At 63.5% G+C, this 14,105-nt stretch overlaps 3 protein-coding genes across 5 annotated transcripts in view; 2 read left to right on the top strand and 1 right to left on the bottom strand.

The window, feature by feature from the left end:
• Positions 1-1,078, top strand: part of CAMSAP3 (calmodulin regulated spectrin associated protein family member 3) — a 30,149-nt gene extending 29,071 nt beyond the window's left edge. For all 3 annotated transcript variants that reach the window (XM_056113164.1, XM_056113163.1, XM_056113162.1), the window contains one exon: positions 553-1,078. In XM_056113164.1, the coding sequence (XP_055969139.1) occupies positions 553-858 (306 nt within the window). In that variant the 3' untranslated portion in view covers positions 859-1,078. The remainder of the gene's footprint in view (positions 1-552) is intronic.
• A 1,265-nt stretch (positions 1,079-2,343) lies between these two features.
• On the bottom strand, positions 2,344-11,597 carry XAB2 (XPA binding protein 2). The gene is made up of 18 exons (XM_056113165.1): positions 11,530-11,597; positions 9,810-9,958; positions 9,429-9,552; positions 9,057-9,254; positions 8,553-8,687; positions 8,279-8,443; positions 7,384-7,528; positions 7,069-7,220; positions 6,866-6,985; positions 6,392-6,523; positions 6,054-6,299; positions 5,173-5,335; positions 3,515-3,705; positions 3,294-3,416; positions 3,001-3,172; positions 2,768-2,897; positions 2,556-2,665; positions 2,344-2,432 (listed from the first exon to the last, which is right to left on the bottom strand). The coding sequence occupies exons 1-18, from the start codon at positions 11,578-11,580 to the stop codon at positions 2,362-2,364; spliced, it is 2,577 nt and encodes an 858-aa protein (XP_055969140.1). The 5' UTR covers positions 11,581-11,597; the 3' UTR covers positions 2,344-2,361.
• A 194-nt stretch (positions 11,598-11,791) lies between these two features.
• On the top strand, positions 11,792-14,077 carry LOC130022437 (protein PET100 homolog, mitochondrial). Its single transcript, XM_056113208.1, has 4 exons — positions 11,792-11,926; positions 12,725-12,811; positions 12,951-12,983; positions 13,927-14,077. Exons 1-4 carry the CDS (start codon positions 11,900-11,902, stop codon positions 14,008-14,010), a joined length of 231 nt encoding a protein of 76 aa, XP_055969183.1. The 5' UTR covers positions 11,792-11,899; the 3' UTR covers positions 14,011-14,077.
• Positions 14,078-14,105: the final 28 nt, after the last annotated feature.

Below are 14,105 nucleotides of genomic sequence, written 5' to 3'. Positions count from 1 at the left end.
GGCGGGGCTGGTGAGCAGGAGGAGGGGCTTACTGAAGGGGCGTGGCCAAAGCAGGGCCTCCCAGAGGGCAGAGCTGACAAGTTGGAGGAGGAGCTACCCCAGAGGGGTGGGGCTGCTCGCAAGGGGTGGAGCTGGTGAGCAGGGGCGGGGCCATCAGGAGACAAGGGCTTCCTGCAAAAGGCGGAGCTGGCGAGCAGGGGGTGGGGCTTACCAGAGGGGCGGGGCTGTTGGCAAGGGGCGGGGCTGTCAGGAGACAAGGGCTGCCTGCAAGGGGCGGAGCTGGTGAGCAGGGTGGGTGGGGCTTACTGAAGGGGCGGGGCCTCCCGGAGGGCGGAGCTGACAATTTGGAGGAGGAGCTACCCCGGAGGGGCGGGGCTGCTGAGGGCAGGCGGGGCTTCCCAGAAGGGGGCCAAGCTGGGGAGCAAGAGGGGCTGTCTGAAATGGGCGGGGCTTGCTGGGGGCGGCACCTCTGGGGCAGTGGTGGGGCCCCCCAACCGTGCTGCCCCGCCCCTCCTGCACACCGCACCCCCTCCGCTCGCACCCCTCCCCCAGGAAATCGAGAAGAGTAAGGCCAACCACTTCCTGATCCTCTTCCGGGACTCGAGCTGCCAGTTCCGGGCCCTCTACACCCTGTCCGGGGAGTCGGAGGAGCTGTCGCGGCTCACGGGCTACGGGCCGCGGACGGTCACACCAGCCATGGTCGAGGGCATTTACAAGTACAACTCGGACCGCAAGCGCTTCACCCAGATCCCCGCCAAGACCATGTCCATGAGCGTGGACGCCTTCACCATCCAGGGACACCTCTGGCAGAGCAAGAAGCCGACCACGCCCAAGAAGGGGGGCAGCACCCCCAAGTAGCCTCAGCCCCGGGCAGTCCGCGGGCCGGGCCCCAGGTGCTTCGGTTCCTCCCTGGGTCCTGTCTGTCCCTCTCCCCGCTGTCTGGGTGGGGCTGGAGTCCCCACCCCCTAACTTGTCCTGTCCTGCTGTGGGGGCTGAGCTGGGAGCTTCAGGGACTCAGGGCTCAGCTCGGTCCCCTGTCTGTCCTCCCCACCTTCTTGAATAAAATAATTTAAAGAGATCCTGCGTGTTGGCATCGGCCAGAGGCTGGCCTGGGTACCCCTGGCAGCGTCTCCTGTTTGTGCCTGGGCCCACTGGTCTCTGGTCCTTCCTCTGGGGGCCCTGACGGGGTGGAGGTGCCCACCTCACAGTCCTCACGGGCCACTGGCCTGGTGTTTGGGGAACACGTAGCGGCACCTGGGACTCTGTAAAGCCTGTGCTCCTGCCCCCTGAGCCGCCCGAGACCGCCCCGACTCTGGCCCTGAGCCCTCACGAGGCTTCCGACCAGGTTCTCTCCTGCAGGCCCATCTCCAGTCGCTTCCTCTTTGGTCACTGTCCACGATCTGGCCCTTCTGGGCCGGTCTCTGCCTCGGTCATGTGCCCTCAGATGGGCCAGGCAATTCCAGGCTTCGCCCCCGTGCCGACATCTCAGAGGTGCACCCGGGTCCCTGAATCCGTGGCTCTGGGGCACTGGGCCTGCCAGCCTGCCTCCCGGTCACCTCCCCTGCATCTCCCCCCGCCCAAAGCCAACAGTCGGTCTCCCCACACCCTTTGCCTCGCCTGATCCCAGTCAGCCGTCCCCCCTCACCCCCAGCAGCCTGGGTGGCCTTGGTTGGGCACAAATCTGATTACGTCCCTCCTGCTTCAAATCCCTTAAGACTAATCAGGGCTTGCCAGGGCTTAGGGCTACACCTCGGCCAGGAGCTGAACGAGGGCAGCGCCCCACTCCAAGCAGGGCACAGTGCCAGGGCGCCTCCAAAGCCTCTTCTGGGGGTTGGAGATCGGACTGGGGAGGGCGCTGGCCTTGCACGTGGCCACCTAGTTGGATCCCCGGCGTCCACAGGGTCCCCTTGGCCAGATGTTGGTCCTCGAGCACCAAAACCAAACCCCCTCTTCCTGAGGGAGGGGGGGCCCTGGCAGGGAGAACAAACTCCCGGAGAGGAAGGAGACGGCTCTCTGGTGACTGGAGAGGGGGCAGGGAGAGGCAGGCACTGCCCTGGGGACAGGAGCTGGCCAGACCTGGGCTGGGAGGGGCGGGGCGGGTGGCCCTCCCGCCCTCGCTGGGCTCAGGGCGGCGCAGACCAGCCTGGGAACTGGCTCTGCGGGGTGAGGGTGGGGCGGGGGCCTGGCCCGGCGCCCGCTGCTCCTCCTCCCGCACCAACCAATCTCGGGGTGGGGGTGGGGGGCTGGCCCAGGGCCAGGGCGCCACTGAGCTGGCAAGGCCTCTGGGCACCTGGGCCCGGCGCGGGCGGGCGGGCGGGCAGGCAGGAGGCACGGAGCGTGGGGTACAAACAAACAAAGCTTTTATTGGGGTCCTTCCTCCTTCAGGCTCCCGAACACGGCGGCTGGCACGCTCTGCTGCTCCAGACGCACCTCTGGGCGGGGGAGGGGACACGGGTGACCCTCCAGGACGCCGGTCAGCCCTCCCCCGCGCACACGCACTGCCCACCCCCCTGCTCCTGCCCGCCTGGCTGGCCCTGGCTGGGGCCGCCCCTCACCGTTGGGCTCCAGGTCCATCTCGTCGTCGTCCTCCTCCTCGTCCAGCTCGATCTCCTCGGGGTTGGCCTGCTGGGCCAGCTGGGCCAGCTCCTCTCGGGAAGCGTCGCTCCTGGGGGGTGGGGGGGGTGGGTGTGCGTGTGTCAAGGACATGGTGACACTGGCTCCATCCCTCCCTCGGACAGACGGACAGACACGGAGGGGGAGCCCTCACCTCACAAACAGGATCTTGCTCTGGGCCCGCGGGGGCTGGTCACGCTCGGCCTCGGCGGCCAGCTGCTCCGCCCGCTGCTCCAGCAGCTTCATGTCGTCCAGGCCGCTCTGCCCGGGGGCCAGGTCGGACACTGCAGGGCGGAGGACGGGCGGGGGGGACACAAGGGCTCGGACACGGTGCCCCTGACCCCCCCCCACCCCACCCCGCCCCAGGGGAGGCCTCGCGGGGCTCACCCGTGCCCGTGGCGCTGCCGGACACCTTGAGCATCTGGGAGGCCATGAAGTTGACCTGCGTGTTGTAGGTGGCCTGGACGCTGCGGCGGATCCGCAGCATCTCGCGGATCGTGTCCTCGTTGCCGTGACGCACCTCGAACTCCTTCCACGTCTGCCAGAAGGCCCCCGTGGTCTGCGGGGCGGGAGGGGAGGGCGCCCGTGAGCACCGGGGAGGCGCCCCGCCGCGAGCCACGCCGTCCCCCCGCCCTCTCCGCCAGCCCGAGGAGGGGGTCCCCCGCCCCTGCTCAGCGCACCCGGGGGTCGCAGATCTGCGAGCAGAAGCTGTAGATGGCGCGGGCACGGTCGATCTCCCCGAGCTTGCACTCCATGTCGGCGAAGCGCAGGCACATCTCCCGCGCGTGCTCGTCCGACAGCACCTGGGGGTCGGGGGGCCAGGGCAGGGGCTCGGTGGGGGGTCCCGAGGCTGCCGGCCCACCCCCGGCCCTCCAGCTCCCGCCTCCCGCCCCCCGGGCACCTCGATGGCCTTCTGGTAGATGCTGCGCGTGTGCGTGACGCCGTAGATCTCGGCCGCGCGTTTGATGTAGATGTTGAACATGTCGTACTGCTGCGCGGGTTCCACGGCGCGGGTGGCCCGCTCGTACACGGCCATGGCGTGCCGGGCCAGCCCCCACTCCTCCTCCAGCTGCGCGTACAGCAGGTACAGGGCTGCGGGGGGAGCGGGGCTCAGCGGGTGCCCGGGCCGGGGCCCTGCGTCCTCCCCGCCCCTCTCTCTCTCTCTCTCTCTCTCTTTTTTTTCTTTGTGGGTCACACCCGACAATACTGCACAGGGGTTGCTCCTGGCTCATGCACTCAGGAGTTACTCCTGGCGGTGCTCGGGGGACCCTCTGGGATGCTGGGAATCGAATCTGGGTTGACCGCGTGCAATATATATATTATAATTATAATTTCCCAAGCCTTCAAAATGGGTGGACACCCCCTCATCTCCAGGCATCAAGATGAAAAAGCTGGGGCTGGAGCGATAGCACAGCGGTAGGGCGTTTGCCTTGCACGCAGCCAACATGGCCGACCCGAGTTCGATTCCTCCGCCCCTCTCGGAGAGCCCGGCAAGCTCCCGAGAGGATCTCGCCCTCACGGCAGAGCCTGGCAAGCCACCCATGACGTATTCGATATGCCAGACACAGTAACAACAAAGTCTCCAGTGGAGACGTTACTGGGCCCGCTCGAGCAAATCGATGATCAACGGGAGGGCCTTTACTATATATTAATTAGATATATTTATTTTTGGGTCACACCCAATGATGCTCAGGGTTTTCTCCTAGCTCTGCACTCAGGAATCACTCTTGGCGGTCCTCGAGGGACCATATGGGATGCTGGGAATCGAACCCGGATTGGCCACGTGCAAGGCAAACGCCCTACCCACTGTGCTATTGCTCTAGCCCTGGGAGTAAGTATATATATATATATATATTTTTTTGTTTGTTTGTTTTGTTTTGTTTTGTTTTTTCTTTTCGGGTCACACCCAGAGATTCTCAGGGGTTTCTCCTAGCTCTGCACTCAGGAATTACTCCTGGCGGTGCTCGGGGGACCATATGGGCTGCTGGGAATCGAACCCGGGTCGGCCGCGTGCAAGGCAAACGCCCTCCCTGCTGTGCTATCGCTCCAGCCCCAGCTTTTTCATCTTGATGCCTGGAGATGAGGGGGTGTCCACCCATTTTGAAGGCTCGAGAAGGGCAACAGTAATTTTTATTTTTATTTATTATTTAAAAAATAATGATTATTATTAAGTTGGGGCCACACCTGGTGATGCTCGAGTGACTCCCAATTCTGCACTGAGGAATTATTGCTGGTGGCTCATGGGGGAACCCCCCCACCCCATGGGATGCCGGGGATTGAACCCGGGTCAGCTGCGAGCAAGGCAAGTGCCCTACCCACTGTACTATCTCTCCAATCCCCTGAAGTTAAAAAATTTTAAATTGATTTTTTTTTTTTTGGTTTTTGGGTCACACCCGGCAATGCACAGGGGTCACTCCTGGCTCTGCATTCAGGAATTACCCCTGGCGGTGCTCGGGGGACCCTAGGGGATGCTGGGAATCGAACCCAGATCGGCCACGTGCAAGGCAAACGCCCTCCCCGCTGTGCTATGGCTCCAGCCACCCCTCCAGCCCCACTCACTCTTGGCGTATTTGGGGGGGCAGCCGTCCAGCGCCTGCTCGAACAGGTCCCGCGCCCGCTCCAGCTTGCGGCCTCCGTAGCGGGCGATGAACTTGGTCAGGTACGTGCTCCAGATGTCGGACACGTTGGGCCACTTGAACAGCGAGATGCCGCGCTCGTAGGCCTGGCGGAGAGGTGGAGGGGGGCGGTGAGGGGGCTGCCACCCCATCATCCAGAGCGGTCCCCCAGCCCCGGGGACTCTTCCCCGCCCAGCCTCAGCCCTGTCAGTAGCCACCAGGCGAGCTAATGAGGGAAGGGACTGAGTCCGGGGCTGTCACTTGGGGGGGGGGGGGTGCACGCCTGCGTACTAAGCCCCCACTAGACCCAGTAGGACCCTAAGGCAGGGGAATGGGTGGCTCTCCCGGGTGCACGTGTTCACGTAAATCACCCCAAGTGTGGCTGGATCGATAGCACAGCAGGCAGGGCGTTTGCCTTGCACGTGGCCGACCCAGGTTCGATTCCCAGCATCCCATATGGTCCCCCGAGCACCGCCAGGAGTAACCCCTGTGCAATGCCAGATGTGACCCAAAAAGCAAAAAAACCAAAAAAAAAAAAAAAACACCCCAAGTGGCCGTGAGTGCTGCCCCAGCCTAAGTACACAAGCAGAACTTGCCCGTGAAACGCGCACTCCCTGCCACACGCCGCTCCCCAGTGGGGGGTGGAATCCCAGAGTGTCCAGGTCACGCGGCCAAGGACTGGCATCCAAGGATGAGGAGAGACCAGGGTGCACGGGGTCGGGGTGAGCCCAGAGTGGCACCCGGTGAGGACATGAGGCCTCAGCAGCCAGCCGCCTGGGGGTACGGCTCTGCGGAGCGCCCCCCGCCCCCCCAACCCCGGCCCACCTTGAAGCTCTCCTCGAAGTACTTGTGCTCCTCCAGGAACATGGCGTAGTTGATGACGATCTGGGGCGTGGCGATGCGCAGGTCCAGGATGCGGTCGTACACGGCCTTGGTGGACTGGAAGGTGCCCAGGCTCTCCTCCAGGTCGGCCAGCATGGACCACACCTTCAGGGACTTGTACACGCGGTTCTGCACCGGCTCGGAGCCGTCGAAGTACTCGGCACGGCGGGCCGGCAGCGCCGTGGCCTTCTGCGGGGGGGGGAGGGGCGGCCGGAGCTGGCTGTGGGTTCCCGGCCACCCTCCCCCTGGTCCTCCGAGCCCACCCTGGGGCGACCACTCACCCGCAGCAGCCGCAGGGCCTGGTCGTAGCTCTCGTGCCGCAGCTCCAGCTCGCCACACTCGCACCACACGCTGGCCAGGTCGTCCACCTGCTTGAAGCTCACCTTGGTGGCCTTCTCCAGGATGATGCGGGCCTGCGGGCACGGGGAGGCAGCGCTGAGGGCGGGCGCCACACCCACGCGACGGCAGGGGCGAGGCATCCCCGGGGAGATCAAGGATCACACTCGCGCGCACGCACACACGCACACACACGCACTCAGATACACACACACCGGCATGCAGATACTCAGACACACAAGCATACGACACAGGCAGACACAGGTGCACGTGGATACGCTCGCACGGATACACACACACACGATACAAACAAGCACAGGCACACACGGATACGCTCACATGACCACATTCGGACACATGGACACAGACACGGACACACACACACGTATAAACACAGGCATGCCCCGGCGGGCACTCACGTCGTCCAGCTGCCCGTTGTCCTCGTAGAACTTGGCAAAGGCGACCCACAGCGTGTGCGGCTTGCCCGTGGCCTTGAAGGGGTCGACGGTCTGCACGGCCTCCGTGTAGGTGTTGATGATCTGAGGGGAGGAACTGGGTCAGGCACGGGGAAGATGGGACGGGGGGGAGGGGAGGCGGCGGGACAGGGGCGGGGAGGGGGCACCTCGCGGGGGCGGCCCTCGTGCAGGGCCACGCGCTTGTGCCACTCGTGCACGTGGTGCGGGTTCTGGCGCAGCAGGACGCTGTTGAGCAGCAGGGGCCGCCGGCTGATGAGCTGCTCGAAGCGGGCAAGGCGCAGCTCCAAGTCCACGTCATCTGCGGTGGGAGCGGCCGGTGAGGTCGCGGCCCCCCCCTTCCCGCCCCCTTCCTGCTCAGCTCGGTCCCCGCTTCCCCCACCCCACCCCACGGCCCTCAGATCCGCCCTGGCCGTTGGAGGCCCACCAGGCCACTCGGACCCCGGCCCCGGCCCCGCGCCCACCTTCCTCCTCCCGGCCCAGCTCCGACGCCGTCTCCATCTTGGCCGCGATCATGCTCTCCTCGAACTGCGCGTAGCTGTCGAACACTTGGGTGAAGTCGCGCACGGTCATCACGGTGCGGACGGCCTCCTCGTAAACGTCCCGGGCCTGCGGGGACCGGGCCGGTTGGATCCCCACCCCAGCCCACACCCACCCCGCCGAACCCCCGCCCTGAGCTCAGCTGGTCTCCCCCGCGGTGGCCCGAGGGGGTTCTCCAGACCAGGCAGCTGCCCAGGCCATCCCCGGTCCCCCCGAACCCCTCACCCTACTGCTCTCTGCGCCCACGTCCTCCAATCTGGCCCCAACAGCCCCGAGGGCACCCCCAAGCACCCCGACCCGCCACTCCCTAACCAGGCGCCAAGTCACCCCACGTGGGGGTGGGCGGCGCCTGTGATAGACACAGGCACCCCTAGTTTGAGAAGAAAGACACCCCGAGGGTGGAGGTGGGAGGGGGCGGCACAGCAGGGAGGGCGCTGGCTTGCACACGGCTAACCCGAGTTTGATCCCAGGCACCCCACAGGGTCTCCGGAGCCCCACCAGGAGTGATCCTTGAACAGTAGCAGGACTCAGCGAGCACTGCAGGGGAAGGGGGGACGGGGAGGGAGGGAGGAAGGCAGGAGGGTCCCGAGATGTGGGAGTTCCAGGCATGTAGCCAGGGACAGTGACCCCAGGGCTGACCCCAAGGGGACTGTCTGGGACCCTGCACCTTCCTGTAAAGGCCTTGAGGGGAAGCGAAGGGTCCCCCAGTGGCGCCGGGGACAGGACCCGGGCCTCCTCCTGCACACAGAGCACGCTGGGTCTCGGAGGCCCCCCTCTGCGTCCCAGGGGGACGGACCGGCTCAGCCCGCAGTCCCGCACCTTCTCGAAGTGGCCGCTTCGGATGTAGTAATCGGCCAGCGAGCGCCAGAGCTTGCCCAGCTGGTCAGTGAAGCGGGTGAGGCCGCCGCGGATGATGGCGTCCACGTTCAGGGACTGCACCTTGTCGGGGTTCTGGGAGATGAGGTCGCAGAGCTCGTGCCAGAGCTGTGGGGGGTGGGGGGGGTGAAGACCTGGTCACGGTCACGGGCCCGTCGGGGGGGCAGCAGAGGGGAGGCGGTGATGGCGGGGCTTCCCCACCCCCCCCGCAGCCCACCTGGTAATTAGACTTGCCAGCCTTGGACACGAATCGTTCGTCGTTGACCACCGTGGCCAGGCGCTGTGCCGCCTCGTCCAGCCGGTCGCTGGACTTCAGGTATTCGATGTATTCCTCGGCGCTCTCGGGGCTCAGCTGGGGAGGGCGCGGCCGCACCCCAGTCAGGGTCGAGGGGTAGCCTGGGCTGACCCAGCCTGGCCCTGCGCCTTCCCGCCCGTCTCCCAGCCTGGCATGGTGGCATCGGGGACTCTGATTCACCCCAGTACCCGGCCGGCAGACGGGGACAGCTAGAGCCCAGTCCAAGTCCCCATTCACTTTTTTTTTTTTTTTTTGCGTTTTGGGTCACACCCGGCAATGCACAGGGGTTACTCCTGGCTCTGCACTCAGGAGTTACCCCTGGCGGTACTCAGGGGACCCTATGGGATGCTGGGAATCAAACCCGGATCGGCCGCGTGCAAGGCAGACGCCCTATCCGCTATCACTCCAGCCCCCGGCCCCGCTCACCTTGAGGAAACGCCGGTAGCCCCGCACGGCCGTCTCGGGCAGCGGATGCGAGCGCAGAAAACGCAGGTACAGGGGCCAGATCCTCGAGTGCTGCGTGATGGGGAGCGCCCGCAGCGCCCGATCGAAGGTGCGGCGCGTGTGCGTGACCCGGCCCTGGTCCATCAGGAACTGGCAGTAATCGAGCCACAGACGCGGCATCTGGGGTGGGGGGCGGGGGAGGGGCGGGCAGAGGCTGGTCTGAGCTGCGGCCCCCGGCCCCGGCCCAAGTTAGGACCCACCCAGTACTCAAAGAACGAACATCCTCAAGGGCCAAGTCTAGACCCAGCCCCAGGCCTGTCCCCCCCGCCCCTCCTGCCCGGTGCAGACCCCCACCTTGTGCATAAACACAAAAGCCCTCTCGTGACAGTTGTTGACATCTTCGTAAGCGGGATCAGTGACACAGCGGTGCTTGACCTGCGCCCGGCGTGCCTTCAGGTACCGGTACCAGAGTTTGTAGCTGAGGAAAGGGGGCGGGGGGGTGCGGACCACGGCGGGTCAACATCGCAAGCCCCCCAAACTTTTTCCCCCCTGCTCCCCCCGCCCTCCGAGAGGTGGCGACTGGGCCTCCATGACAACTGTCAGCACGCTGGGCCAGGGGAAGTGTGCCCACCTGTGCCCACCTCCAGCTCTACCGGTCAGTTCGGTGAGGGGCAGCCCAGGGTGGGGGACCCCCCTCTCCTTCGGCCCCCCCAGGGCCGCTGGGGTGCTTCCCACCTGCAGGGCAGCAGCTTGAGGGCCCGTTCGTACAGCTGATTGAGCCTGGGCTTGGGGGCGCCCTGCTTGAACTCGATGTACCGGAGCCAGCACTTCACGGAGAACTGGTTCCGCATGATTTCCTCCTCATAGGGGAGGTCTTCTTCCTCCTGCGGGGGGTAGGGAAGGGGGTCCAGAGCGTCTGCCCTCCAAACCGGGGTGCAGGGGCTGGAGCGATAGCACAGCGGGGAGGACGTTTGCCTTGCACGTAGCCGACCTAGGTTCGATTCCCAGCATCCCGTAGGGTCCCCCGAGCACCGCCAGGAGTCATTCCTGAGTGCGTGAACCAGGAGGAACCCCTGTGCATCGACCGGTGTGACCCCAAAAAGCCAAAAATAAATAAATAAATAAATAAATAAATAGCATAAAGCTTTGGTGACCAATGGTGATCCTGGATTCCATTATGGTAGGGCTTGGGGTCCATCCTGCAAGTGACCTGGTTACAATTGCACACTTGGTTGCATGAACCCCTCTGGTCCAACACAGCCCAGATGCTACACCCGCTTCCGCCAGGATCTCTTACAGCTCCGCATCTCCCAGGATCCCAAAAACCTACTGGAGGAGCACGGAACCTGGGAAAATCAAACGGTCGGCCAAATACTGAGTCCCAAGCAAGTGGAGAGGGTCGTACACTTGGAGAGCATCTGCCTTGCAGGAGGCTGACCAGGACTGAACCTTTGGCATTCCATAGGATCATAGAAACCGTCAGGAGAGATCCCCTAGTGCAGAGCCAGGAATGACCCCTGAGCACTGCTGGATGTCGATCAAAAAAACAAGGAAACAGGGGGCTGGAGCCATAGCACAGCGGGTAGGGCGTTTGCCTTGCACGTGGCCGACCTGGGTTCGATCCCCAGCATCCCACAGGGTCCCCCGAGCACCGCCAGGAGTCATTCCTGAGTGCATGAACCAGGAGTAACCCCTGTGCATCGCCAGGTGTGACCCAAAAAGCAAAAAAAAAAACAAACCCGGGGTGCAGTACCCACTCTCCAGCCCTCCACCAGCAACTGGTCCTCGTGCCCAATCGGAGCAGGCTCGCTACATAACCCGAAACTGGGGGGCTGGAGCAATAGCACAGCGGGTAGGGCGTTTGCCTTGCATGCGGCCCGACCCAGGTTCGATTCCCAGCATCCCATAGGGTCCCCCCGAGCACTGCCAGGAGTGACTCCTGAGTGCAGAGCCAGGAGTGACCCCTGAGCATCGCCGGGTGTGACCTCAAAAAAAAAAAAGCAAAAAAATAAATAAGCAAATGGGGTGGGGGTGGGTAAAGTTGGGGCCACATCTTGGCTCTGCGTCCAGAGATCGCTCCTGGCAGGCTCTGGGAAGATCATAGATATGGGGGCTCCGGGGATCGAACCCACCGGGTAGGCTGCAAGCAAGGCCAACGCCCTCCCCGCCGTCCCAGGGCTCCGACCCCTACCGGATCTCTCCTTTCTGCATTAGCTCGGCGACTCGCCCCCTCCCACCTTGCTCCCTTCTCCGACCCAGGCCCGGTTCGCCGCCTCCAGGGCTGCAGCCTCCCCGGCCAGCCTGGTCCAGGCATCACCGACCCGCCTCTGGCCCGTCCGTCAACCCCCCAAAAGTTGCCTCGATCCCCCGGGGAGGCCGGACTCCGCTTCCCTACGGCCTCCCTGGCCTCGCTGCCCTGCGAAAAAGTCACCCTCGACCCCATCCGCGAACTTACGAAGACGAGGTCCGACCGCTCGGTACGCGACGGCCGCGCCATCGCCACCATCTTCCAGGGCTTCCGGGCGAGAGAGTCGCGGGGGTTTCGACGTCACGCGCCCAAGACCCGCCCCCTCCAGAGCCAAGTCTACTTCCTATTGGCCAAGAACCCTTTGGCCCCGCCCAGCTCTGCCTTGTTGACTTTCCGCTCCGAAGCGACAGAGAACGGAAGTAGGGGGGAAAAGCGACTGGAGATGACGTCACGAGGGGGCCTCCTCGACCAATCAGCTGCAGCCGTGGGACCCGCGAAATCCCAATGAGCTACTGTCTTGCAGGAGGGTTGGCCCTGGCGGGGCGGAAGCGACTTTGCAAGGCTGGAAGCAGCCGAGATGGGGGTGAAATTAGAGGTTTTTCGGGTCAGTGAACCCCAGGACCGGGAGAGGGCGGGATGGGAGGCTGGATTGGGGGGCGTCTTGGTGACGCAGAGGAGGAGACCAGAAAAAAGGAGGGGATGTCAAAGAGCGAGCACTCCTGGGGAGGAAGGTGCAGAGATTGGAGCGGGGACATAGCAGGGTGGCGGGGGGTGCGGTTACCTGAAGTCGGGGGGACTCGGAAAGGGGCGATGGAGCGGGGAAGGGGGGGAAACTTTAGCCCCTGGGGGAACCCTTGGGCTTGAGATGGGTGTCATCAGCAGGGACTACTTATATCCTCGGATTTAGGAACATGAAAAATGATTTCTCCTGGGCTTGGGAGGATCCCTCGGGGGATCTAACTTGGAAGGATTGCATTCAGGGCATTGATTGTCATCGATTGCATTGGTTGTCATTGATTGCAATATAGACCCGAGGGTGCTGTGTTCAGAGGGAAGGGAGCGTTTTGAGAAGGGGCTCTCGGGAGCAAGATTTCTTGGATTGCAGCAGAAATAGACTTTCTTTCGGCGGGGCTCCCGGCGGGTGCTGGGGGTGTGTGTGTTGGGGGGAGATCGTATGCTGCAGCCGTGAGACCCGGGTCCTCCTGCATGCCAGACCTATTCTCCAGCCCGCTAAGCTCTCTCTGGCTCCAGGGAATAAACTTGGACTCATCCAAGAGAGCTCTGGGGTTCCTGGTAAGGAGGCCGCCGAGGAGGTGTTTGGGGGTTCCTGGTGGTTGGGCCTGCACGTGGAGGTGAGGGGTGGGACCCCTAAGTTCTGCTTATCTACCGCTTGCCCTTCCAGATGGTTCTCTACCTCACCTTCCCCGTGGCCATGTTCTGGGTTGCCAATCAGGCTGAATGGTTTGAACAGAACGTCATACAGCGCAAGGTGGGTGTGGGTACCCTTGGAGGGGCTTGGGGGGCTGGGGGATGAAGGATCCAGCCCTGGGGGGCTTCTGGGGAGCCCAGAAGATCCTCCCAGGTCAGGCTTCAGGAGCCTGCCTGGAGCTGTGACTTCGTCCCCACAGAGAGAGCTGTGGCCTCCTGAGACAGAAGAGCAGGTAAGTGACACCCTGCTCCTGCCACCAGAGGTGTCCATGGCGGGGAGGGGTACCCGTGTCAATATTGGCCCCAGTTGCTGCCAGGGACCTGAAAGCCCAGGGTTTAGTTTCTGGAAAACGCTCTGTGACCCATGACACTGATCTTGCTTGTTCTTTTTTTTTTTTTTTTTTGCTTTTTGGGTCACACCCAGCGTTGCACAGGGGTCACTCCTGGCTCATGCATCTCAGGAATTACTCCTGGCAGTGCTCGGGGGACCATATGGGATGCTTGGAATTGAACCCAGGTCGGCTGCGTGCAAGTCAAATGCCCTACTTGCTGTACTGTATTGCTTCGGCCACAATCCTGCTTATTCTTGATCTGGGTCGGTTCTTTTTGGGGGGCGTGGGAGGGATTGGGGCCACACCCGGCAGTGCTCAGGGTCATTCCTGGTAGAGCTGAGAGCACCCAATGCAGTACCAGGGATCCTGGGAGGGGCCACCACATGCAAGTCAAATACTTTTCCTGCTGACCCATCTCTCAGGGCCCCAAGTAGGCCCTGATTCTTTTTTTGTTTTGTTTTGTTTTTCTTTTTGGGTCACACCGGTGATGCACAGGGGTCACTCCTGGCTCTGCACTCAGGAATTATCCCTGGCGGTGCTCAGGGGACCATATGGGATGCTGGGAATCGAACCCGGGTCGGCCGCGTGCAAGGCAAACACCCTACCCGCTGTGCTATCACTCCAGCCCCAAGTAGGCCCTGATTCTAACCAGCATAGTTTTTTCCTGTGCTCCGGCCACCCAAGTCAGCTCGGAAGCTGGGAGTTGGGGGGGGGGGGTGGCTAGGGTGGAGGGAGAGAGGTCCCAGCCCTCGGCTGTGTGTGTGTCTGTGTGTGGGGTGTGTGTGTGGTCCGCCAACCCCAACCCTGTCTTGTCTCTCCCTCCTACCATCGGCCCCACGCACAGCGCCGAGAGATGGAAGAGTTTAAGGCGCGGCTTCGGAAGCAGAGGGAGGAGAAGCTCCTTCGAGCGGCCCAGCACAGCTCCTGAGGCCCACGGTCTACCCACCCGTCCACCCGCCTGTCACGAAGCCAAATAACACACATTCGGTTCCTCAGTTCCTTGTCCTCAAGCCGTCCTTTATT

The sequence above is a fragment of the Sorex fumeus genome, unplaced genomic scaffold (assembly GCF_029834395.1).
Source record: "Sorex fumeus unplaced genomic scaffold, SorFum_2.1 ptg000019l, whole genome shotgun sequence".
In the NCBI taxonomy this organism is placed as follows: domain Eukaryota; kingdom Metazoa; phylum Chordata; class Mammalia; order Eulipotyphla; family Soricidae; genus Sorex; species Sorex fumeus.
This window is presented reverse-complemented; position numbering and strand designations above follow the sequence as displayed.

Bases quoted from the DNA above. Each gene is read 5' to 3' on its own strand.
- XAB2 (XM_056113165.1), bottom strand. From the start codon at position 11,580: ATGGTGGCGATGGCGCGGCCGTCGCGTACCGAGCGGTCGGACCTCGTC. The intron at 9,255-9,428 runs GTGGGGGTCTGC...CCCCCACCCCAG, and splicing joins CTTTTGTGTTTATGCACAAG to ATGCCGCGTCTGTGGCTCGA. The intron at 2,898-3,000 runs GTGAGCCCCGCG...TCCGCCCTGCAG, and splicing joins CGGCAGCGCCACGGGCACGG to TGTCCGACCTGGCCCCCGGG.
- LOC130022437 (XM_056113208.1), top strand. From the start codon at position 11,900: ATGGGGGTGAAATTAGAGGTTTTTCGG. The intron at 12,812-12,950 runs GTGGGTGTGGGT...TCGTCCCCACAG, and splicing joins AGAACGTCATACAGCGCAAG to AGAGAGCTGTGGCCTCCTGA. The intron at 12,984-13,926 runs GTAAGTGACACC...CCCCACGCACAG, and splicing joins CTCCTGAGACAGAAGAGCAG to CGCCGAGAGATGGAAGAGTT.